Source organism: Arabidopsis lyrata (genome assembly GCF_000004255.2).
Source record: "Arabidopsis lyrata subsp. lyrata unplaced genomic scaffold ARALYscaffold_7, whole genome shotgun sequence".
Lineage (NCBI taxonomy): Eukaryota > Viridiplantae > Streptophyta > Magnoliopsida > Brassicales > Brassicaceae > Arabidopsis > Arabidopsis lyrata.
The window spans coordinates 13,437,260-13,462,027 of NW_003302549.1; the positions used below are offsets into that span (position 1 = coordinate 13,437,260).

Genomic DNA, 24,768 nt, shown 5'->3' on the forward strand with positions numbered 1-24,768 from the left:
ATTTTACTTTTGAATTATGTCAACAGAAGAGAATTTTTCCTTGACGACAGAAGAAAATAATTTTAATTTTATTTCTCCTCCGAATATTTCTTTTGATTTTAACTTAACCAAAAAAAAAGATAGTGAAAATGCTTATTTCAGACAAAGAAGTGAGGAGGATTTGTTCGAGATGTGTCAATGTTACGCAGAGCACAGGGCAGAGATAATAAAAAGGCTCTCTCTCTTTCTTTCTCTCTCTTCTCTAATCTAATCAAAAAATCTCTTCTTTAGGAAGAGAAGTTTCCTCTTCCGACTTTCTTCTTTCTCATGAATCCCGGAAAATCGGGAACCCTTAGCGATTTCAGCTAATCTTTACTTAACTTTTCCTTTCTTTTCTTTAGTTCTAACAACAAGTAGCAATACCCTTTTGGAGATTCGATCGTATTAGCTGTTTTTTTTTTTTGTGTTTTAGCTGTCTTGTGTTGATCATGGAGAGATCTGATTCTAGAGATTTCTATACCTTTGCTCGGACTTCTTCTGGTCAGTTCTCTTTCTTGTTCCGTTCTTTATGTTTTCAAATCTAGTAAAGTGTTTTGTTTTGTGATTCATCAGTTTGCTAAAGCTTCTTTCTTTGATCTGAGATGTGATTGATTTGATTTGCTTCTGATTGGTGAAAACATACTTTTTTGTTTCATGCTTGTTATGTTTTGTTTGATTTTTGATTCATGATTGATTTATCTTCCTTGTTACAGTATCTGATTCGATTTTTCAAGTTTTGTAGTAACTTACAAGATTTACTAATTTGATTTTTGAAGTTCTATGAAATGATTGAAATGTCAAAGATTTGTTAATTTTAATTAAATTTCTGGTCAACGAATTGTCGCTTACCTCATGTGTTTGATGAAACCGGATCTTATTGTTTTTGTGCAGATAAGAATAGTGCACTCTTTGACGCATCTCAATATGAGTTCTTTGGTCAAAGTCTTGAAGAAGTGGAATTGGGTGGTCTTGATGATGATGTTACTGTTCGTGGACATGTCGATGATGAAGAGTATCATTTGTTTGATAAAAGAGAGGTAATTTGTTTTTGTTTTTTTTTTTTCATTTGGACTGAGTTCTTTCTAAATATATATATGAATGATAAATCAAACATCTACTTGTGGTTTCAGGGTGCTGGTTTAGGATCACTATCTGAGATGGATGATCTTGCCACAACTTTTGCAAAGGTTAGCTTATGGATGATCTTTTTGTTAACATTTTCATAGTCTCTCTTGAGACAAATTATCTATCTTTCTCAGATTCTTCTTGTTACTTGTTCTCTACTTTTAACTTATCTTAATTTTTGGTCTTATCTTGTGCAGCTGAACAGAAATGTTACCGGGCCCAAACACCTTGGAGTAATTGGTGACAGAGGATCAGGGTCCTTTTCAAGAGAAAGTGAGTTTGGTTTACTGTTTTTACTTTCAACATTTTATGTAGCTATCTTTGTTTCTTCTTCTTCTATGTAACTTTTTCTTCTTCTTGAACTATGCAACTGAAGGTAAAAACTGTGAGCTTGTACTTTTTTATATATATACACTTATGGAGGTGAATGATTGGAGTGTGAAGTTGTGGTAGTTGAAAATATGATTTCAAGTCAACAATTTTTTTTTTATTATCAGCTTCTTTCTAACAGTTCTTTTGTCTTCAGGTTCTACTGCTACAGATTGGACACAAGATAATGAGTTCACAAGCTGGTTGGATCAGAACACGCTTGAAGAACAAGTTCAGGAAGCTAGTTGGTCTTCACAGCCACAGTCGTCTGCTAATTCATCTTTATACAGGACATCCTCATATCCTCAGCAGCAAACACAGCTACAACATTACAGTAGCGAACCGATTATTGTACCAGAATCGACTTTTACGTCTTTTCCTTCACCTGGAAAAAGATCTCAACAGTCTTCACCGAGCCATATTCATCGTGCTCCTTCTCTTCCTGGTGGTAGTCAGTCGAACTTTTCAGCACCAAATGCCTCTCCGTTGTCGAATTCTACTTTCCATCTCTCAGGATTGTCACATGGACCACCGCATTATGGTAATAATTTGGCTAGATATGCCTCATGTGGTCCTACTCTTGGTAACATGGTGCAGCAACCTCCTCATTGGGTTACCGACCCCGGCCTTCTGCACGGTGATCATTCCGGGTTGTTGCACAGTCTAATGCAACAGCAGCATCTGCAACAATTGCCTCCTCGGAATGGTTTTACTTCACAACAGTTGATTTCCCTTCAGCAGAGACAATCTTTAGCTCATCTTGCTGCATTACAATCCCAGCTGTATAGTTCTTATCCTTCTCCATCACATAAAGTTCCTTTTGGGGCTGCTGAAGTAAGAGAACACAAACATAAGTCATCTCATAGAAGTCGAAAGAACAGAGGCATCTCTCAACAGACCTCAGATTTGGCTAGCCAGAAAAGCGAAAGCGGACTGCAATTTAGATCAAAGTACATGACTTCAGAAGAGATAGAGAGTATTCTCAAGATGCAGCATTCCAGTTCACACAGTAGTGACCCTTATGTCAATGATTATTACCACCAAGCTCGGCTTGCGAAAAAGTCATCCGGATCAAGAGTGAAGCCTCAGTTGTATCCTTCTCATTTGAAGGACCACCAATCTCGGTCCCGTAATAGTTCTGATCAACAACCACAAGTTCATGTGGATGCTCTTGGAAAGATTACGCTTCCTTCTATTTGCAGACCACGAGCGCTACTCGAGGTTGACTCTCCTCCTAGCTCTGGTGATGGAAGGTCTGGTCATAAGCATCTTGAAGATGAGCCTCTTGTCGCAGCTAGAGTCACAATTGAAGATGCTTTTGGAGTTCTTATCGATATAGTTGACATTGATAGGACTCTCCAATTCAACAGGCCACAAGACGGTGGTGCACAGCTCAGGAGAAAACGGCAGATACTTCTAGAAGGATTAGCAACATCACTTCAACTTGTTGATCCTTTTAGCAAAAGCGGCCAGAAAACCGCATTGACCGCCAAGGATGATCTCGTGTTTCTACGCATAGCTACTCTTCCTAAGGGTAGAAAATTGCTGACAAAGTATCTACAGCTTCTTGTTCCGGGTACTGAGATCGCTCGGGTTGTCTGTATGGCTGTATTTCGCCACCTCAGGTTTCTATTCGGTGGCCTACCGTCAGATAGCATTGCAGCAGAGACAATAGCTAATCTTGCTAAAGCAGTTACGGTTTGTGTTCACGCAATGGACCTCCGAGCATTGAGTGCTTGTCTTGCAGCTGTTGTTTGTTCTTCAGAACAGCCTCCTCTCCGTCCAATAGGAAGTCCTTCCGGGGATGGAGCTTCAGTTGTCTTGGTATCTCTTCTTGAGAGAGCTGCTGAAGTAGTAGCAGTGGCGGTGGTTCCACCGCGTGTCAGCAACTCGAATGATGGACTCTGGAGAGCATCGTTTGATGAATTCTTCTCTCTTCTTACTAAATATTGCAGGAGCAAGTATGAGACAATCCATGGTCAGAACCAGGATAATGCAGCTGATGTGTTGGAGCTAGCTATAAAGAGGGAAATGCCTGCCGAGCTTTTACGTGCGAGTCTTCGTCATACCAATGAAAACCAGCGGAATTTCTTACTTAACGTTGGTCGTAGTGCATCGCCAGTTAGCGAATCAACAACTACAACGACGCGTGCAAGTGGTGGTCAGGTCAATTCTGAATTTGTGAGGGGTTAAAGTTTAACCATATAGGAAACAAACTGTGAGATCATGGACGGTGCCACGGTTTGTCTGAGTAGCTGGTGTAGAAAATCATACACAGGGCTCAGGTGATTAATGTTGTTCTTTTAGATTTCTCTTTAAACTTCTTAGGTGCCTCGTTATGGTGGTTGAAAGATGGAGAAAGAGTAAAATTGAAAGTGGGAGTTTGGTAAAACCGGAAAAATAACTGAATTTTCCGGGGGAGCTGTATTTTTGGTTGCTCTGTGATGGAAACTCCTATTGGTAGGACTCATTTAGGGTTTTAGGAGTTTGGAAGGAGATTAGTGTTTGTGACTATGTATAGACTGATGGTGAATGGCGAATGGTGATTGGTATGGTAATGTGATGGTGATGACTGATGGGGATGCCGTGATGGTGAATGGTGCCGTAGCTAAGAGGTATTTTGGTGTCTTAGCTTCATGTGGGTTTGTTTGAAATGTGGGCATTGTAATGACAAGGAACGCAAAGTTTTTTAAAAGTTGTTTCTATTGGATCATGTCTCGAATGTATACTCTTCTGTTATTTTGTAAGAAGTTGAAAACTTGATATGTATTGGGCGGAAAAACGGTCTATTTCCCCCCGAGAACTATCGTATCTGGCCAGATAAAGTCCGATCTTTGATCTCTGTCTATATACCCATGAAACGGAAGTTAAATGTTTATTTTCCCACTAATTGAAAGTTCGAGAGCTTAATGTCCATGAATCCTAAGTTCGAAATTGTTATTGTCAAATTTTATAGCTTAGAAGGATTTGTTTTTGAAACACAATATTCATGCGTTTGGCTTCTTTGGTTTTTCCTTCTTCTATTTTGGAATTTGTGTTGGTAAAACAGAGCTTTTTATAGTTTTTGATGGGTAATGGAGCCAGTGATAATTTTGGAAATACAAAAAGGTTAGATACATGGTAGGAATTAAGACACGTGAAGCATGTCTTTTTCAAGTTTGGAACTGCTCACATGCCACGTGCACATTTAGCTGTCTCCTTTGCCTTTTATCTTCTTTTAATACAAGAAAATGACAGGACCACCCAAGCCGAAATAAGAGGCTCAATGTTTTGTCTGTATTTTTTTTTTCTGAATTTTGTTTTTTCCTTGATGTTTATTATCCTACATGTACTTAACAAATTCTATATTGTATTTTTTTGGGTGAACGACCTGTGTCTTCCCGTAAGTTTCATATAGTACCATAATAATACAGATTTCGGGTCTCGTCTTCAGTCCACACAAAACGAAAGTTAAACTCCAGTTTCCCTCTAAATCGAAAGTTCTAGACCTCAGTCTCCAAAATTTCAAATTTCGTGGTTTATCTTCGGTTTACTGTGCCGGTCACACCATTAACCGCTTAACATCGAAATTAAACCGAAATTACCCAGAAACCAACCCGATTATTAGACCCATTACACCCGATATTCCCCAAATCAAACCCTAGAACCCTAAAAACGAAAAATCCCCAAATTGAACCTTAGAACCCTAGAATCAAAAAATCCCCAAATTGATGGATTCGAATGAGCTTGATACGAATGCTCTCGTCGTTCATGCGGAGGCTACTAGAGTTGGTCCGCAAGAGGAAGGAGATCCAGGAGACAATGGACCTGATAATGTACCCGATGATGAAGACCCAAGGGAGCGAGATGCTTTTGAAATCGAGAAGGCTGTAATGGAGTTTAGAGACGAACCTTCGATTCTACATGATGAGTATCCAGATAGTGAGGAAGACGAAGAAGACGAAGCTGCTCGGGAGAGAAAACGAGACAAATTAGAGGCGGAGGTGGGAATTTGTACTATCACCAGACATTCTTCAGTGCCATTGCTTTTAAAGAAGCTGTTCTCGACCATGCTTTGAAGACAGGCTGCAACATCGCACAATACAGGTATGATAAAACGAAGCTTGGATTTAAATGTGATGGGGATGGATGTATATGGCGGATATACTGTGCAATCACGAAGAAATGTTCTAAGTGGAGAGTTAACGTGTACAAGGATGTCCACACATGTAATCCGAATGGAGATTGTGAGATGTTGAAGGTTCCTGTTATTGCTAGGTTGTTTCTAGATAGTATTAGAGATGAACCCGACTATTTTCTTCCTATGAAAATTGAAGAAACCATTAAAAGGAAATGGAAGATCACAGTTTCCAGGCCTCAATGTCAAGCTGCAAGGAGAAAAGCATTGAGATGGATAGAAGAGGAAAATGATAATCAGTTTGTTAGGCTTCAAGACTATGCTGAAGAGATAAGAGACTCTAACAAATATTCAACTGTTGAAGTGCAGACTGTGACAAATGATGCAGGACAAGAGGTATTTAATAGGTTCTATGTCTGTTTTAATGCGATTAAGAGAACATGGAAAGAGATTTGTAGGCCATTGATTGGAGTGGATGGAACTTTTATCAAAGGAAAGGTTAAAGGTCAGCTGCTGGTTGCTTTAGGTAGAGACGCTGATAATGCTATATACCCAATAGCATGGGGGTGTGTTCAAGTAGAAAACATAGAGAATTGGGTGTGGTTTGTGAGGAAGCTGAAAGATGATTTGGGACTAATGGATGGTGATGGTTACATCATAGTGTCTGATCGTCAAAAGGTAATAAGCTTCAGATTTCTTCACATTTAAGCATTTATTATTTCTGTTTCATGACATAATAAGCTTCTAATTTCTTTATTTTACAGGGTTTGATCCGAGCAGTTGGGCTAGAGCTACCAAAAGTAGAGCATATAATGTGTGTGAGACACATCTATGGTAATCTGAAGAAGAATCATGGAAAAGATAAAGAGATGAAGAAGTACATTTGGGATGTGGCATGGAGCTACAATGAGAGCAGCTTTGAAGCTCACATGACTGAGCTTTACAACTACAATGCGGCAGTTTGGCGTGATGTTGTCAAGTCAAAACCAAGAACTTGGTGCAGGGCATTCTACAAGCAAGGAAACTACTGTGAAGATGTAGAGAATAATTCAACCGAGTCCTTCAACAACTCCATTGTAAAGGCTAGAGACAAAGCATTTGTGCCAATGCTGGAGACCATTAGGAGACTTGCAATGGTCAAAATCTTCAAGAGATCTGTGGAATCTAGTGACCATAATGGGAGATGCACGCCATATGTTGGTAAGTTTCTTGCCAAGGAACACAAGAAAGCTTCAGAGATGAATATAAGAAGAAGCACCAATGACATGTATGAAGCTACCAGAGGATTAGATACTCATAGGATAAGCTTGACTGATAGGACTTGTACTTGTCAGAAATGGCAAGTCTGTGGCATTCCTTGTGAGCATGCTTATGGAGTCATCTTAGAGAAGAAACTTGAGGTTGAGGACTATGTGTGTCACTGGTTTCGGACAGCTATGTGGCAGAAGAACTACAAGGACGGCCTATTTCCACAGAGAGGACCTGCTTTTTGGCCATCAACAGCTCATCCTAATGTGCATGTACCACCACCACCACCTACACCTGGGAGGAAGAAAGGAAAAGAGAGTAAAAAGGACAAAAAGAGGAAGAAGGGAAAGAATGAGTCACCTACAAAGAAAGCACCTAAGCAGATGAAAAAGATAATGCACTGTGGTGTTTGTCATGTAGCTGGTCACAACTCCAGGTTTCATAAGAAGAAGAAGTCTTCTGCATTGGTAAGTATGATTATTTATTGGTTCAGTTGGTCACAATAGGTTACTGACATGTTTTTCTTCATGATTTGTCTTAGGCCTTTGAAGGAGTTGAGACTGCAACTCATGGCAGTCAAGTGGAACCGTCTCAAGGAGTGGTGATGTCTCAAGGCTGAAGGATTAGAGTGAAGGATTAAAGTAGTGTTAGATGGCAGTAGGTTTTTTGGTTTACCATCTGATTAGGATTAGAGTACAACGGCTTTGTATTTTTGGTTTCATTACCATGGCTTTAACTTTTTGGTTTCATTACAACGGCTTTGTGTTTTTGGTTGCATGACCATGTGTAATGGTACATTGTTGTCTCTGTCTTTTGGATGATTGGTACATTGGTAAAGTATTGAACCAATTTATGCTATTTCTGTCTCAATGTTTTACTATTTGTCTCTGTTTTAGGAAAATATAACATTACATAGGTCACAAGAAGTACACATAACAAGCACAAGAACCAAATTTCATGTTTCATTAGACATTACAACAACAAGAACAAAACAAAACAAGAAGCACAAACAAAGACCAACAACAACAAGCCAATACACTCGTTTCAGCCTATCACATTACTCAAACCAAGCATGATCATACACCCTACGATGACAGCAATCGACATTTTCTTCATGCTTGATTTGGATTCCAACAGTTCTGCTTCTACCCTCTCAAAAATCTCTTTCTCTAGCTTCATTTGCATCCTCTCAAAAATCATCTTCTGGTGATCCATAGTCTCTGATGTAATCTGGGACATGGTTTGTTCAAGTGCAGTCGTTCTTACACTCAATCTCTCTATCTCATCTAACAAAGCTTCGTCAACCCACTTGAAAGTGTGGTTATCATCGATAAGCTACAGAGACCAGAGAATTAAAGTCAAAATTCGTAAGAAACAACCCAAATATCAATCACATTACCTTATGTGATGCAGCATAAGCACAACGATAGTAACGGCGGTATGGATTGGCGGCGGATTTGGAGATGATCGCCGAGATACTTGCTCCACACCAACACATCTTCGGCACACCCACAACTCTTCTTCTCTGTCCCACATTTGATGCTCCACTCGTAGCTCCGGATGAATTGCTCATATTCAAGCTTAGACTTCAAATCTCTGATGTTGTTGAAATCTCTGATGTTGAAGAGAAAAATCAAAATTAGGGTTCTTCTCAATTTGGGGATTCTTGAAATAAGTATTTATTTCGGGTTGTGGTAACTCGAATCGGGTTCAAAATCGGTTTATTATTCTGGGTTTTGGTTTGGCATCGGGTTCGGCACAGTAAACCGAAGATAAACCAAGAAATTTGAAATTTTGGAGACTGAGGTCTAGAACTTTCGATTAAAGGGGAAACTGGAGTTTAACTTTCGTTTTGTGTGGACTGGAGACGAGACCCGAAATCTGTGTTTTTATGGTACTATATAAAACTTACTGGGGGGACACAGGTCGTTCACCCTATTTTTTTTTACCTAATCGACTACTTTTACTTTTTTGCATTCTTGTTTTTGACGGCGACGAACGACTCCTTTTACTAATTTGTCTGTCTCTTGTCTATTATTACCAAGTGACACGTGAACCATGTTTTTGGATCCTCATTGGTCAAAGACTAAACTACAAGTGGTATGGAAATTTTGTGGTGATCAATGTTATGCAAAAATTCAACAAATAAAACAGAACCAGTAGGGGATGTGCCTTTAGTCAAGTGGTTAAGTCCACTTGACTCCGCCTTCCCCACCGGAGTTCGACTCCACTAAGTCGCGTTACCCCGCGTAGTAGGGATTGACTATGGATCGGGCCTTGTCGATCCAAAGATGTCAAAAAAAAAAAAAAAAAAAAAACAGAACCAGTAGACTTTTAAAAAGAGCTAAACCTTTTTTTTCAAAAATTGAACCAATTAAATAACTATATTTATTTGATATTAATTACAAATTACGCTATGACTTATGAGAATATTAGAGTCCCAAATTTAGTTTCTCTAAGATTCAACCTCACCAAACTATAGAAAGGGTAAATGTAAGATGCTACGAAATTGAATAACGTAGAAAGTTATTAGAAGTCTAAGGTGTCAAGGGAATTTCATCCTCTTGCATGGGTTCTTCTTCTCCGGACATGGTTTCTTCAACCTCATCTGCTTCGTTATCTACATAAGCCTGAGAACTCACTATTTGCCCTCTCAAGTCCTTGTGTTTCAAGCTACCTGCAAATTCAATCAGTATTCAAAAGCTCAGTTTCCATAAACAAAGTGTTCTAATGCTACTCTATGGTAGATGATTCAAAGAAAAATAAGTGAGTTTCGAGCAAGAAAAGAAAGCAAAACTAAGTGGTTTTTGTGTAGTACCCATCCAGAAGTTGGAGCCGCGTGATGTTGTATGGAGAAGAGCCTTAACATGAAACAAAAAACGCTCTAAGGATCTCTTTGTTGCTGGTATTTTGCTGGTAATGGCTGTTTGTTTCATACCCTAACCTCCCAAAAACCAATATTCCATTGTCATAATTATTCGGACTTTGGTAAGAAATAACAAACTGGTATCTGAAACTAACCTTGGCTTCAGAACATAGAGTCTGTAATGTTCTTGTAGCCTTCTGGAGATCTTTGACCTAATTCACATTTTCAGTAGTGAAAATTTCAGTGGACGGAGTGAGAGAGACATAATAGTAAAGGAAAAGGCGTAGTACAATACAACTTACCAACTGGATGACTAGTTCTTTATGATCTTGAAAATGTGCTTCCAAGAAATCAAAAACTGCATATATTTTTTGTTTTCCAATATCAAGTTTTCAAATCAATAAGCCAGCTAATCAGGTAACTGAACGCTTGTATGATAAGAAGCTGGAAAATTTTATACCTTTTAGAAATGAGTCCACATACTTCCCACCATACTTGATAGCCATGCCATGGATTGTAACCTGTTTAAGTCATTATAACACCATCAAAATTACATTTATCTGACTGGTTGCACGCGCAATACTCATGATACATAGCAACAAAATTGGTAACCTTTTCATGAGATCGGCACAAGTTGACTAAAGAGACTACCACATTTACAGTTTTCTGAATGTTTTTCAAGTGTGCTTCAGTAGCTTCAGATTGACAGTTTTCCCGTTTCTCTGAGCTAACCGTTTTCACCTAATCAGGATACAGATGATAGAACACAAATGTAAGATCTTAAAATTGTATAGCAGAGACGATTTCAATAAGTAAAGATTCAGAGTAAACAAAGATAGGAAAACTGACCATTTTGTTGAGAATTGCAAGATTTTCTTCATGCTGCATAAAGTACCAGCGAAAGTGTGAATATCGATTACTGACTGGAATAAATATGAGACATCTTAGAGTTTGCCTTACCAATGTCTTGTACCATCCTCTGAAAGTAGCTGCGCATAGGGTAGGGAATTCATGATCACAGGCATCATCATCTTCTCCTGTTGACTTGGATAGAGACGCCTTATGCAAACAAAATTCCAGAGACGTGAAATGAGTTATAAATTCTATGATATAATTTTCTATATGAAATACGTCATCGGTTTTTAACCATTTGAAGTTGCAGATTTTCCATTTCAGGATGTAACACTTAAATCAACGCAACATGAGAAGATGGGTTTAGTTTCTATGAACCATAAGCCAAGTGGACGATTTGTGTCATCAAAGCGATCCTATTGCATCAAACTCTATGAAAGAAGAGCCCAGAGAAAGATTTTTCCATGTACCTGAGGTAAAATGTTACAAGCAAGCTCATCAAGCAAATCAGATGTGGATCCACTGGCTTCCAGGTATATTCGCAATATGGTCTGAACCATTTCACCCTGCGGAAACCCAAAGCTATACACATTCAGAAGATTGAGCACTACTGTAAATTGTGCTATCCGTCAAATTTGACACAAATGGACATACTTTGTTCTTTAAACCCTTATTATCAGTACTTTCATCGACCCATTTATGCCTGAGAAGTTTCTCAGCAGAAGTTCCCAGTTTGGCATGTAGGCTGGGTACAAGACCCTGAAAATGACCCGGGTTTCTCTTTTTGTTAGCCTCTTCAGATACCTTACCAATATATTTTTGTACAGAGGTCACCACCAACTGTAGAATGAGAAGACATTCAAAGGCCAGATCAAAGGAGAAGGAACATGCTGCAGCAACATTTTACAATTGCAATGGGAGTTAGAATAAGATAGCATACCATAGGGGGAATCATCAGTAAACCAAGCAAAATAATTACCTTTATTCAAAATATCTTCAAAGAAATAATAAACGCCAATATACAAGTACTCCTTTGTCCCAGGTGACGGGAAATGTTGAAAGTCCGGAAAGCTAGCTACTGGTATTTCAGTTGGCTGGAAGGCTTGAAGAAGATTCAGCAGCAGTGACTTGTCTGTTTCAAACTCAGGGAGGGTCAACATCTGTGACGCAGGAAAAAAGAAATTAAGAATTTGGGAATTGAGATTAGCATACTTGTACCTAAGTTAAGACTAAAAGGAGCTAAATCCAACCAATGTACAACTAGTCAAGTTAGGAACTGTGGTAACCAAATACATCACAAAATTGGCATTGGATAAGAATAAATTACCTTGCTGAAACAGTATAAAACTTCTTTGCACACCATTGTGTAAACCAGAGATTCAGAAACCACAATATTGGACATGTTCGGATTTCCGGCCATAGCAAACTCATCTCTCCAACTAGTTTGAGAAGTTTCATCACCTATTATTATGTAGGTCACATTAGAACAAGCTAAATCAATATCTTTAGCTCGCAACAGGTTGATCATCTCCAGTTATCTTACCTTTTATTAGCAAGGAAATAGCTATATTCAAATGTATCCTGAGGCTTGGAAAAAGTCCTTTAATTTGACTGAGAAGTTCAACCAATTTGAATCTCCCGAAATAACCTGTAGCACTTCCACGTTTAAAAGGTTGTTGTTTACCATGAGGAACAAGACAATCCAGCTTGTTGTGAAGATCATGTAAGAGATACAGATACACGGGTAGCTAGCACAGAAAACAACAAGACGTTAAGTTGCACTTCTCATATCTAAAAAAACAAGTTTGACAGAATATGTTGGTAATTGTCTTGGTACCTCAGCTTTATACTCAGGGTTGCCTATGTCTTGGCTTAGAACCTATATGTGAAAGCCAAAAATATTAATCAGTCCTATAAGCTTTGTGCTGACATTTAAGCTATGTTAGTCTGTTATACATGTAGTGCTGCCTTTGATGGCATTCCAAGAATAATGTAATAAAAACTCAGGCTAAAATTCAATGTGATTTCATGGGATATTTATATAGAGAGGTTTGACTAGGCAGACCTTTGGAAAATTTAAGATGGAAAGGCATTGAGGAAGAAGAGGCCTGAACTTGAATCTTTGAGCTTCAAGTGCCGAGGAAACTTGAGGAATCTTCACAATTAAAGATTCATTATCAGAACAGTTGTCGTCCACGGACCCTGCTGCTGTGCTGCCATTTAAAGATGGGAGGGAAGGGGTTCCATGTAGCTGTGTTTGACTTTGACTCATCGCTGCTCCTGCTTTCTTGAATGCGTCCATAATAGTTGGCTGTCGCAGCTTTTCATTCACATTTGAGTGCTTTGATTTTTTCAAGTTATTTTTCATGCTTCCCTTGCGTTGGGAGGCATCATCGTCTAGCTTCCTTTTCTCGTTCTTCTTCCCCGGATTTTCTACATGAGATTCAGAATAAGGGTGGAGCTCTGGTAGAGACTGAGGAGATAGTGTAATCAAATTGCTCAATAAGCTTTCCAGGAATCTGTTTTACCAAGTATTATTTTCATCAGAATTTCATCAAGAATAGGCTTTATGACGGCCAACAACATCTGAAACAAGAGCGTAAAACACAGTAAGAAGCTTAGATGGTATCAATGTAGAATGAACATACACTAAATTTCTGAGTCGCTTTAGAAGCTTTGTTGTAACATCCTTTTCTGTAGCCTGACTAATGCAACCAATTTTTTCATCAATTTGGGAACTAAAGGCGTTCAGCTGCAACAGAAAACAAAAACATATATAAAAGGAATTATAGTATAACAATATTGCAGATATACAAGGTCATGTTACTCACGAGTTCTCGTATCCAGTTTGCAGCATAATATAAAGAGAGAGAGAGGATTTCTTTCTGCTTCTTTGCCAGCGACTGCCAACTAGCTGCAGCAAAGTACTTAAACATAGGACAAGAAAATTCAAATATCAGCAAACAGTGACAGTACAAACAGATATAAATTTGGAAAATGTCTTTCTTAAAAGGGTTCATGTTTAGAATTTCAACTTTGCCAAAATATGCCTAACAATTTGTTCCACAATCGTGCAGAGACTGGAGTGCAGATCTAAACTTGTCATTTATTGGAAACGTAGCAATATGTTTCTTGACGAAAATTTAGTCCCTCACCTTTGAAGAGGGAAGGTGCAAAGGGCATCCGAGCAGAGCATCAATCCCGGCAAGGGATCCATCATTTGTCAACCTCTCAACCTGAATGTAAACAAAAAAACATTCAGGTTTGTTATGATATCTTGAAATAGCCTCCCAGTTGCAAGTGAAAGAAAATCTTACAGTTGATAGCAAAAGAAAATTTGAAGGAAGAATTTGCAGACAACAGGACCTGCGGGAAATATGATTCTTAATTCAGTCAACAGTTGTCAGAGAGCAATCTTCAACAGTAACTGAAGCAGGGATAATCTCATAAAACCAACTCTGAGGATGAAGATGCCAGGGCCAAAATATTCAAACAGATTGGTGATATACTACCATCCAAGTTCATCCAAAGATCCCCTAAGCGATGAGAAGAAAAGAAATGGAGATCAAATCCATGCAATGCTCAGAAGAGATTCAATTAATTTAAGTAGAACCAAGTTTATTATATTACTATATGTGTACCTTCTAGTCCAGAATATGAACCCTTATCAGCCATTTTTCCGTTTTCAAGATCGGCTAGAAATAGCGACTCAAATTCCCCCAGATGCTTCCCAATCCTGAAAAGCAGTATAAAATTTACTCTGGATGAAGCTTAAGATTACTGTGTAGCCTTGAAAACTACTAAACAAGCTAGCAGAAAAATGTAACTGAAATCTTCACCACTCCATAATTTCTGGTTGAAGTAATTTTTGGCTAAGAATGGTAGCAAATTCATCATAGAACATAATTAGGGCTAAGTTAGACTGTCTGCAAGAGTCAACAGATGTCTTTAAGAGCTCCAAAATCTCCCCACAATCTGAAACCTGCTAAATGAAAAATTCAATGGACATAAGAAAATTCCTCTTGGGAAATAAAATTCGAGGTACAAAGATAATTTTAGTCAACTACTATGGATCGCTGGATCTTACCTGCGATGATGAGAAGTCAGGAACACTATTTGCATCCCCAAGTGACGAAACAATTGTAAGACTTCCAACTAAGCCCATCTTTTTGTACTTGAGGTCTGGATGACTAACCTGCCATTATAAGACCAAACAACTGGGAGTGAGCTACCATCCCTTAAGAAACCAAATAAAATAGAAGGCAAGATAATTCCTATTACCTGCTTCCTTACTATCATCATAAGTTCATTTGAAATTGAAGATCGAAAAGAATCGCCACTTGCACGAGCTGATAGTGCGAGGAGACTGAAAACCTCATAGACCTGCGATTATGTCTACATTATATACACTATATTGCCATATCAAGCAGATTGTGAAGATAAATGCCCACCTTATGCAAATTTTCAATTGTAAATCCCTCTAAGTAGTCCAAAATACCTATACGACACAAAACAATCAGAATATTAGAAGAAGAAAAGCAAATCGATCAGCATTAGTGAGTATATACAAACAAGTTCCAGAGATACCATTTATGTGGGAAGAAAAGGGAAGGAGTTGCAGTGCATATTTTTTCACCAGAGCTGTCATCATCTCCAAGACAGAACTGACCTCAAATTTGTTATCAGATCCCACATGTGTCACAAGGGCACCTAGAATCTGCAACCAATTCGAATTAGAACAAAAGTGGACTAGTTATGCAAAGTTATTATACTAAGAGATGAAATGCTAACATGTTCTTACCTCTTGTCTTGAATAATTGTCAGAAAACCCTTCAAAAAGACGAGTATAGATATGAGAGCCAATTTCCCTTGCCCTTTCTTCTTTGCATGACAAGAGGTGTTCAGCCAAAGAAACAAATGACGCAAAATTATCCTAGAACAATGAGTGAGTCGGGTTAATTCTGCAAAAGAACATTCCCACATTTTTCATGTATCAGACTCTCAGAATTGTTATGAAGATCACCTGCACAAACTCTTTATTACCACCTATACATTGATCAAGCAAGGCTTCTTGTATGCATTCATCAACCACTTTCTTCTTAAATATCTTCTCGATGCTCTTCCGGATAGGATCCCCGTTCATGTACATGAGAATAAGCAGCCATACATCGATTACCTTGAAATCCCGAGGTTTCTCCAGACTATTCAGCTCCTTTATGATTTCTTGACAGAGTATCTATAAACAGAAATAAAGTGATGCTACAAAATGACAAACATTCTTAACCAACTGTAGTGAAACCAACTTACATTCTTAAATCGAAGGCTTGATCTTAAAGCATGGAGAATAGAACCTTCTGCATTACATGCAGGTACTTTTCCTTTGAGTTTATTTTGAGAAGCACAAGGTTGTGACATTCCGGTGAATTTCAACTGTTCGCGTATCTGGGAGATGATTCTTCTAACATTTGCTGGAGTAGCAGCAAGAAGCAAAAACCTAAGTAGATACGGCATGTGCTCTGCGTCTATTGTTCTAATACATGATATTGCTACTGTAATCGCCTTGAAGAAAGAAAAAAAAAATGGCATTCCATCAGTACCATGTATTATACAGAACCTTAAACCAATGATGAAGCAAAAAACCACACCTGTTCTTGCAATTGATCATCTAAATTGAGGTTGGAGAAAGAATCAAGCACTGGAACAACAACAGCAGAATCCTCCTGAAGCAACTTTTCTAAAGAATCAACCACAGCTTGACAGTTGTGATCCCCAATAATCTCTGGCAAGGATCCAATGATTTCTTTCTTTAAGTGCAGAGGACAAATTGATAGAACTTGCATCAGCTTATCGGTGAACAAATTGGGATTAACAATGAAGTCTAACCAACGGAAATGATTGATGATTAGGCGAGCAACATCCTCCTCCAAAGAACATCCTGTAACAACGTCAAAGTACTCCGGAAGTTTCTCGAGTAGCATTTCCTGAATATCAAGTTGGATCGGAGATACAAGCAAGAGATTTCGAGCTAAACTCTCGTCTCTATTAGTTGTTGAAGAAGAAGAAGAAAGCACTCTACAACGATATATGAACATAGCTGATTACGAATTGGTGAATCTCAATTTTAATTTGGAAACTCGAGTTGGAATTTACTTACCTACGAAGATTACTCGGAGATTGAATGTACGATGAAAATCCAGCTACGAAAACTGAGCGAAGAGCACCGACGTGATCTCTCTCACCGGGATTGGCGGAGCAAGACGATAAGCGAGTAGTGAGATTGCGGCGGAAAGCGTGTAAATCGGAAGGAAGGCACGGCGGACCGTACGGATTCATCAGTGTGCATCCGACTTCCGCTAGAATCGCAGTCATATTCTCCACCGCGTCGGGCTCGACGGATTCCTTTTGCGGCTGGGGAATTTTGAGAGACGGAGCAGCTGAGGACGACGACGGAGGCTGTGGCGGTGGAGGTTTTTTGCGAGAGAGAAACACCATTTTTCCGGAGATTGCGACGGAGATTACTCTCAATTTCGCCTATCGATTCTCCGATTAACAAATTTGCGGAAGAAATTCGATTTCAAAATTTAGTAACCCTGAAGAAGCTAGCGCCAAATTTTTCAACAAAGAAGCGCCCAGTGTTCCTTATCACACGACACGCATTCTATCGACGCAAAAGCAAAACGGCAAGATGTGTAACCCAAATGCACGTAGACTATCTGTCGTTTAGCTAAATTAATAATTACACATAATCTACAGGCAATCGTCGACGCAAAAGCAAAACGGCCCGGTGTGTGTAACCAAAACACCGTAGTATTTAGAACTATTTTCCGTTTAATGTACACATAAACTACACGCAATGCGTTCATACCAAAAAAGACTTCTGTGCTATATATTATACAAGGAGTACACGGCTCAAAGAAGGAACTAGCTATTGCAAACTTGTTAAGACAAGTCTCGTGAATCATATTCAAACCCTGCAAGTCTTGGCATGAGGTTCACAGTCTTTATAGATCTCCAAGCCAGACTGATCAAGTTGGTCTTCCTCAAAGCAAGCACAACGTTTGCTCATCGAACCCGTTATTGCTATCTCCAAAGGTCTTTGTACCAATCTCGGCACCCCAACATCACACCAGACCTGCATAAATAGCGTATCATTTAGTATCCTTATGCTTTTAGTCCCATCAAGTATTCACATATACGTTAGTTCAGTTCTCCCCCTTTAAACCGGATTGATAGAAGATAACAAGAGTTCATACCTCTCCACCTTCATCTTGACTCCATCGTGAGTTGCAACTCGGTTGCTTGGCTTCCTCAGTCTTCTGTTTCTCCATGAGTTGTGCACCTCTGGAGGCTTTTGCTTCAGCTCCTTTCAGGTGTTTAGTTGGATTCCCTTGGCTATCGTAGAACCGCCCAACAAGCTTCCCAACAGGACTGTCGATCACAAATTAAAAGCTGAGAACCAAACCAAGATCTTATTATATAGGGAATAAGGTGAGCCAAGCATTATCCATACACCACCTTCTCACGTTTACTATGCAACGGCTTTCAATTGTGTAAAATGAAACATATAAGTAATAACTTACGAGTAGGTCCTGGAGTAGAAACCTCGCCAATCAACAATGCTCTTCACCTGCGGACAAGAAATCTTTGTCAAACCATATCAAACATATAACTAATAAACTAAACATAATCGGAGTTATAGAATATCAAACAGTTAACAAACAGTAATAGTTATGAAGAATAAGCAGATCTGGCACAATGGTAAGATCACAAAATATTTTAGACGTTTCCATAATTTGGTTGATAAATTATAATATTTGGAGCTAAAAAAGCATTACCTCACTGCTAGATAACCCTTGTAACGAATCTGTAAGTCCATCTCCTGCACAAGGAAATAATCATAGCACGCAAATGAGAAGTTTCCACAGATTTCAGGGGCTTGGATGATTCTGACTTCTTCGCATGACTAATAGCTAACAAAGTTTAAAAAATAGCTAATCTTCTCCAAATAGCTAACAAAGTTTGGATATGGTTTATGAGAACCCATAGATGTGTAATAACATTAGCAAGAGAAGAGAATGAAATCTCATTTTTTTCGGGGATGTCATGTCAATGTCCATAAGTTACCAATACAAGCAAAGACCATAATATACTACAAATTTTCCACACAGTTTTTTGGATCAAAAAGACATGGTGATTATTTCCTAGAAAAGTGACTTAAAACTGAAGAATGCAGCAAACAATTCATACCTGTAAAGTTCCCAGAAACAAATGCACGAGAAGCGTCTCTGAGCGAAAGGATTACATGGAAAAACACTTCCCATCAGCGAGAAACATGCAAGATTAACAACAACAAGGTAAAAGAACATATGAGAAGAATCTCTCCACATAAGTGATCAAACAAAACAAACCTTCCAGCAAAATGATTGTAACCTCCTCCACTACCGTAATGAGATTTTCCTTTCGTCACATCAAACACAGATCTGTATACTCGTTTACAATTTGTTTATGAGTGCACATACATGTGTTACTTGACAGCAGAAGGAAGAAAAAAGAACTTACCCAAGAATCCCTAAGAGTATAGGTAATGTTGCATCAGTGCCATTGTACAAAGCCAATTCTTCAGCAGAGAACAACCTCTTTTGAATCGACAACAACAACAACAACAACAACAGAAACACAAACAAACGATCAAATCCAAGACGTGAGACATCATCATAACATTGGTTCTCTATTTCAATTCTAACTAAACTCAGACACACACATAACAAACACAGAGACAAACTTCATTGGTTTTATAAGACCTTGTCTAATTCAATCAAAAAGTAGCAGAAGCTAAATAGAGATTTTAAATTCCAGTTGTCTGTTTGGAATTATCAGAACAGGGAATAGTTAGAAAAAAGAGAAGCGAGTACTTGGTGTTGTGGAGACTTGAGGGAAGTTCTGAAGTAGAAAGCGACGAGAACGGCGATCAACGTGACGCCAACGAACGGAGATAACAGAAAACTCCTCGCCGGAATCATCGATTGGATCCGATTTGCTTTGTCTGTGGAAATTGCGAACTTTCGACACCACTTTTAGGATGTGATGACTTTTTATACTTAAAAACAAAGTTAAGGTACTAAGTTGCAATTGTTTAAATATTCAGGGTGCATTTCGTTAATTTTTGTAAGACCGCTGTCCTTTAAAGTTTAAAGTCTTTGCCGTTGAATTCATCGGAGTTTTAGAAGATTCATTATATACATTTTTTTTAATAATATATTAATATAATCAACCTAAATGGGCAATGGGCCTTGGCCTACACTCGAGAAAATAAGCCCAGTTACAAAACAGTACATCGGAAAGTTCACTGGAAAGGAAAAGAGACTCGACCCCTGTTGATCATCGTCCGCAGAGAGACCGAACCTTAAATCCGGCGAAATCAAGGCCGACAGCTTCGCGGCCGCATCGGGAGATTGAGATAACCGATGGAAGATCTCGGTTTCCAGCAGCTATCTCGTTCCTCCGACGGATCAACCCACCAAAAGCCTCCCAGAAAGTTAGTCACTCCGACGACACGGTTCGACGGTGACGGATCCTGACCTAGCAATCCGTCACGCTTGGAGTTATCCTCTCTCTTCCAACACCAGAGAAAAATCGGTCGTAGAGTCATCAGCTTCGATTCGGACAGTCGGCTCACCCAACACGGCAGATCTAAAGGGCGGTGGCTCACCCAGAACCTCTAAATCCGACCCCCGCATCAGCTATTAGGAATGTGGCCTAACTTAACCCAAAAGCTAGCTCAAGAGTTAAGGATTGCCACATCCTTTATATACTACCCAAAGACCTTAATCCCAAGCAATGTGGGACATTCTAATAGGCCTCCTCGAGATGTGGGTGGGAAACGGTCCAACGGGAAACAGCCCAAGCCCAACATCTCGGAAATACAACAAGACATGCCACTTATATGGGCCACATAGGTGGGAAACCATTTTTGTGAGAATTTGCTTGTTGGGCCAACCTGGCTCTGATACCATATTAGGAATGTGGCCTAACTTAACCCAAAAGCTAGCTCAAGAGTTAAGGATTGCCACATCCTTTATATACTACCCAAAGACCTTAATCCCAAGCAATGTGGGACATTCTAATATCAGCCATCGCAGATCCAAGATCCACCGCTAGCCACCTGTCAAAACAACAAAACCCCACCATATCCTCGCCAACTTCCGCTGTAGACGTAGCTACTAGGCCGACGGCTGAGCCTGAGGAGCATCAAAGCAACTCCCAGCGTCCTCAACCGGGAGACCACCGCTTCAAGGCTCCTCCTCCGCCATTCTAGAGCCACGACCACATCAGCGAGGAAACACCACATCTCTATTGACGGAGAAGCAACACGACTCACTCCTGGCCACCTTCAAGGGACCTCAGCCGCCAAATTAAACCAGATCTTACCCGCGAAACTAGATCTAAAAACTCGGAATCATCTTCAAATGAGAGAGAATGGCACGTCTATCGATGCAACGATTGTGCGTTTCAATCTCCTTAGAAGATTCATATTCTAGTGTCTTCACGTTCTTAACATCACTAAACTCAATTAATCTTGTAAAGTTATAGACAGAACCAAGAATATCGCATACAACTCATATATTACCATTAAAAATATATATATATATATATATATATCAGATATTGTGAACAAAGAGACAAAGTAATGTAGAACCTTCTAATATGCTTATAATGGGCATCCATGTAATAACCCATTTATTCATAACACATGAAACTTAGTTACAATTTTTGTTAAATGGTTATCCATCTATTGAAATTGTTTTGAGAATGTTTTTAAAATTAAAACTAAGAATAACATTATACTAAAAATATATGAAAAACTCAAATGCAAAATACATATATTGATATATACCATGTTTCATTGGTTTAATGATATAACCTCATATGATGTTAAAACTTAAATGTATGATATATACCATATTTCGTTGTTTAAATGCTTATATTCGGGTTAAAATCAGAATTGGAATCACAGACCGTCTACGCTTCTTTAGAAGAAGAGTAAGATTTGAAACTAGTGAGAGAGCGATGATTGGTTATGAGCACGAAAGGGTTGGAAGGATTTGCATTAACTGTGGTCGTATGAATCACCTCAGTACTCATGTTTCTTGCTTCATCTATCATACATGTGGCTCTACTTGAGTCTCCACGTTCATGTATGTGATGAAGGTCAAAATTCAAACTCTACTCATAAAAATCCTTCTTCAAGTTCTCATATATCATCTCAAGGTCCAATATCACAAGCCACACTTTCTACTTGTTAATTATCTGCTTAATCTACATGAGTTCGAGGCAACTCATTCCATTCACCCTAGACTAACCACAACACTGAATGTGCATGCGTCATATTCATCAATCAACTTTAACTCAGCTGACTCTACTTCCTCTTCAAGTGGTGCAATGGATACTAGATACAAAGCAAAAGGAAAACTGGAGATTAGTGAGTATTCTAAACGCGAAAAATCTAAAAATTTTAATATGGAGACATCAAGATACATTCGTCAATGTAGACAAGGGAATGGAGTGAAGTTCTATCTGATCACTCAACATCCACCGTAACCTATCATGACAAAAGTAAAAATTTCAGAGGATAACCGACACTTTATCTTTGTGATTTTATGTTGTCGGCTTCTAATTCTCTCCTTTATGAAGGAATAAAGATTTACTATTAATATGTGTACAATTGCAGTTTGTAGATCCTTCTGAAGGATACTTGCTCTCAGAGCAATTCTTCCTTGTGAGATTCGGTAAGCAAATGATGAAAGTTCTTGAAGCTTCAATTTGGATTAGTTATTTTTTAAAGTAATGAAGATGATGATTGGTTGTCAAGATACAGTCACAACAAAGACAAAAGTTTCATCTTATGCGTCATTCTACAAGCTTGTGAGCTCACTTAGTATGGTCTCCTTGATCTTTGTTTGTGTAGTGTTTCTTTTCTTAACTACCCAGTCTTGTCATTGTAAGTAGGTAGCGTACTAATGGTTTTCCTCTTGTAGTGATACTTAGCATCTCCAGAATGGTTCCTCCATTTTAGAATTTGCTTGCAACTTTTATCCTATATAAATACATCCTTTGAGGAAAAAAAAATCGTCATTTCAATATCAGAAAATAAAATATTTTCCTAGATATCCTAAATTAATATTTTTTTGTATATTTTTTTCGGCAAATCAGACTTTCATTAATTTCAAGGAGTAATTACAAAAACATTATACAGAATTATTGTAGCACAATTATTACATACGTAGATGTATGTTCGATATACTAGAAAAATACAGTAGAAGGGAGAATGACGATGCCTTCCGAAGAGTAGTCTTACTCGCTAAACGATCATAAGATCAGTTATAGTCCAACTTCATATTTGATTTCACTCTATTACGATTGACATGCACCATCTTGTAGCTGAACTTTCATAACAAAAATATTTCACATTAATAGCACAAGAAGATAGCTCATTTCTCCCAACTGCTATCAAAGATGAGTTGTAAATTTGGTTTTTATATAACAGCTTTTAGTGAACGCTAAGATAGAAAATCCCTAAGCAGAATCTAAAATCAATTATTCCATCTATAATAAGCCAAAATAATTCACTATACCGCCAACACTTAGATATATTTCCCCCTTTCACCCAAAAATCATCTCTTCATTTCAATTTTACGATTTGACTTTGATTTTGTGATTGAAGATTTGTATAATAATCTCTAAAAGATTGTCTAAATTGAGAATGTCTTTTTTGATTGTGAAGAAGGGTTATGACTCTCTCATGTATTCGAAGATCTCGCTTGTCTATCATCTATATTCATGATAACGATTCGTTGTTTTCTTCTTCTTCTTCTGATCTATGATCAATGAATTTTTCATGATTTTACGTACTTTTTCCAAAGGGGTTTGAAGAATCTGAATCTACTAGGTGAATCTCCACAAGTTCCACTCGATTTTACTCTTGTCTTTCTTTTAGTTATAAGTAGACAATGGTTAAAAAATTTCTTTTGTTTAGTTATAAATTCCAGTTTGCAGTAAAGACGCTGAGAGGAAAATAGAAAAAAGAATCATCATTGTCGTTTGTTTTTAAGTGGTTCTAGAGGCAGGGCCGGTCTTGAACTAAAGCTGGTAAAGCCCTTGATTTAGGCGCCAAAAGTTATATATAGTAGTAAAAGGCATCACTTTTAGAAAACATTACGTAGTGTAGTGGTTAACGCCTAGGTGCATGTCTTTTTGGTGCAAGGTTCGAGTACCAAATTTGTTGTTTTGTGATTTTTTTAAATGTATGGGCTTAAGCATAGTTTGGACAGTCAAATCTATTGGGCCGGCCCTGTCTAAAGGTAAGTTATGTCGTTCCCTAATTCTATTTCAGAATTACATACGTTACAAATTTTTGCATTTGATTATTCGTTGGATTATACAAAAAAATTTGAGGTGAAGGGGGAGCATAAGACAACATTTATGAAAACACTATTTATGAGATATAATAGCTCTTCTCTCTTGTTAATAATGTAGATAATTCTTGTAGTGTTTTTTTCGCAAACCGTAACTGTAAACCCGATGTGTCCAAACATAATTCTGAAATATAGATATAGTGGTACCAAAGCTTCCATACCAAAGTCTTTCTAAACTATCTAGACTTTGTAATTTTCTTCAAAATCATCACAAATAGGTTTAATATAGTAGTAATATGCACTGTAGCATCCTTTGAGAAGAGTTTCTTACTAGATTTTAACAAATCTCTATAACATACCGGGGAGGACCATAGGCCTTTGTTTGATCACATACTTCAACCAACAATAATACAATACCATCAACAACACCCAAGAAGCGATGGATTTGAATAACCACAGCCGGAAGTTTTTGACTTTGCGAATGTAAAATCACCCGCCACGAGAGAAAACCGAGTTATAGCCGTCTGTTGTACAACGTCGACCAGAAAAGTAACTTGAGCATCATCAGTTACATAATTAATTTATTGTAACCCGATCATGACAATAGATTCTCATCTAAACATTGTTTATGCATTTCTCAAACTCCAAGTCTGACCAATACCAATCATATATTGTCGCCTATATTTAACCAAACCCACATTTAATTTTGAAATGCCAATACAACAATAGTCAATTGATGCAGCCATAAATCCATCACACAA

At 38.3% G+C, this 24,768-nt stretch overlaps 4 protein-coding genes across 4 annotated transcripts; 1 reads left to right on the forward strand and 3 right to left on the reverse strand.

The window, feature by feature from the left end:
* Positions 1–153: 153 nt before the first annotated feature.
* Positions 154–4,315, forward strand: LOC9306339 (protein PAT1 homolog 1). The gene is made up of 5 exons (XM_002868193.2): positions 154–519; positions 910–1,055; positions 1,149–1,205; positions 1,341–1,416; positions 1,670–4,315. The coding sequence occupies exons 1-5, from the start codon at positions 468–470 to the stop codon at positions 3,703–3,705; spliced, it is 2,367 nt and encodes a 788-aa protein (XP_002868239.1). The 5' UTR covers positions 154–467; the 3' UTR covers positions 3,706–4,315.
* A 3,495-nt stretch (positions 4,316–7,810) lies between these two features.
* Positions 7,811–8,512, reverse strand: LOC110226902 (uncharacterized protein At4g04775-like). The gene is made up of 2 exons (XM_021019824.1): positions 8,277–8,512; positions 7,811–8,212 (listed from the first exon to the last, which is right to left on the reverse strand). The coding sequence occupies exons 1-2, from the start codon at positions 8,448–8,450 to the stop codon at positions 7,922–7,924; spliced, it is 465 nt and encodes a 154-aa protein (XP_020875483.1). The 5' UTR covers positions 8,451–8,512; the 3' UTR covers positions 7,811–7,921.
* A 711-nt stretch (positions 8,513–9,223) lies between these two features.
* Positions 9,224–17,281, reverse strand: LOC9304312 (Fanconi anemia group D2 protein homolog). Its single transcript, XM_021018841.1, has 31 exons — positions 16,750–17,281; positions 16,241–16,667; positions 15,903–16,154; positions 15,619–15,831; positions 15,397–15,528; positions 15,183–15,312; positions 15,047–15,093; positions 14,877–14,978; positions 14,683–14,790; positions 14,435–14,577; positions 14,237–14,331; positions 14,053–14,131; positions 13,913–13,961; positions 13,751–13,831; positions 13,427–13,522; positions 13,244–13,347; positions 12,661–13,114; positions 12,433–12,474; positions 12,139–12,343; positions 11,923–12,056; positions 11,575–11,755; positions 11,250–11,485; positions 11,066–11,161; positions 10,704–10,802; positions 10,593–10,625; positions 10,356–10,484; positions 10,204–10,264; positions 10,046–10,101; positions 9,899–9,955; positions 9,696–9,816; positions 9,224–9,554 (listed from the first exon to the last, which is right to left on the reverse strand). The coding sequence occupies exons 1-31, from the start codon at positions 17,085–17,087 to the stop codon at positions 9,415–9,417; spliced, it is 4,440 nt and encodes a 1,479-aa protein (XP_020874500.1). The 5' UTR covers positions 17,088–17,281; the 3' UTR covers positions 9,224–9,414.
* A 105-nt stretch (positions 17,282–17,386) lies between these two features.
* On the reverse strand, positions 17,387–19,677 carry LOC9306340 (membrane-associated progesterone-binding protein 4). The gene is made up of 8 exons (XM_021018842.1): positions 19,508–19,677; positions 19,155–19,231; positions 19,004–19,075; positions 18,843–18,880; positions 18,431–18,474; positions 18,176–18,222; positions 17,849–18,023; positions 17,387–17,727 (listed from the first exon to the last, which is right to left on the reverse strand). Exons 1-8 carry the CDS (start codon positions 19,613–19,615, stop codon positions 17,560–17,562), a joined length of 729 nt encoding a protein of 242 aa, XP_020874501.1. The 5' UTR covers positions 19,616–19,677; the 3' UTR covers positions 17,387–17,559.
* Positions 19,678–24,768: the final 5,091 nt, after the last annotated feature.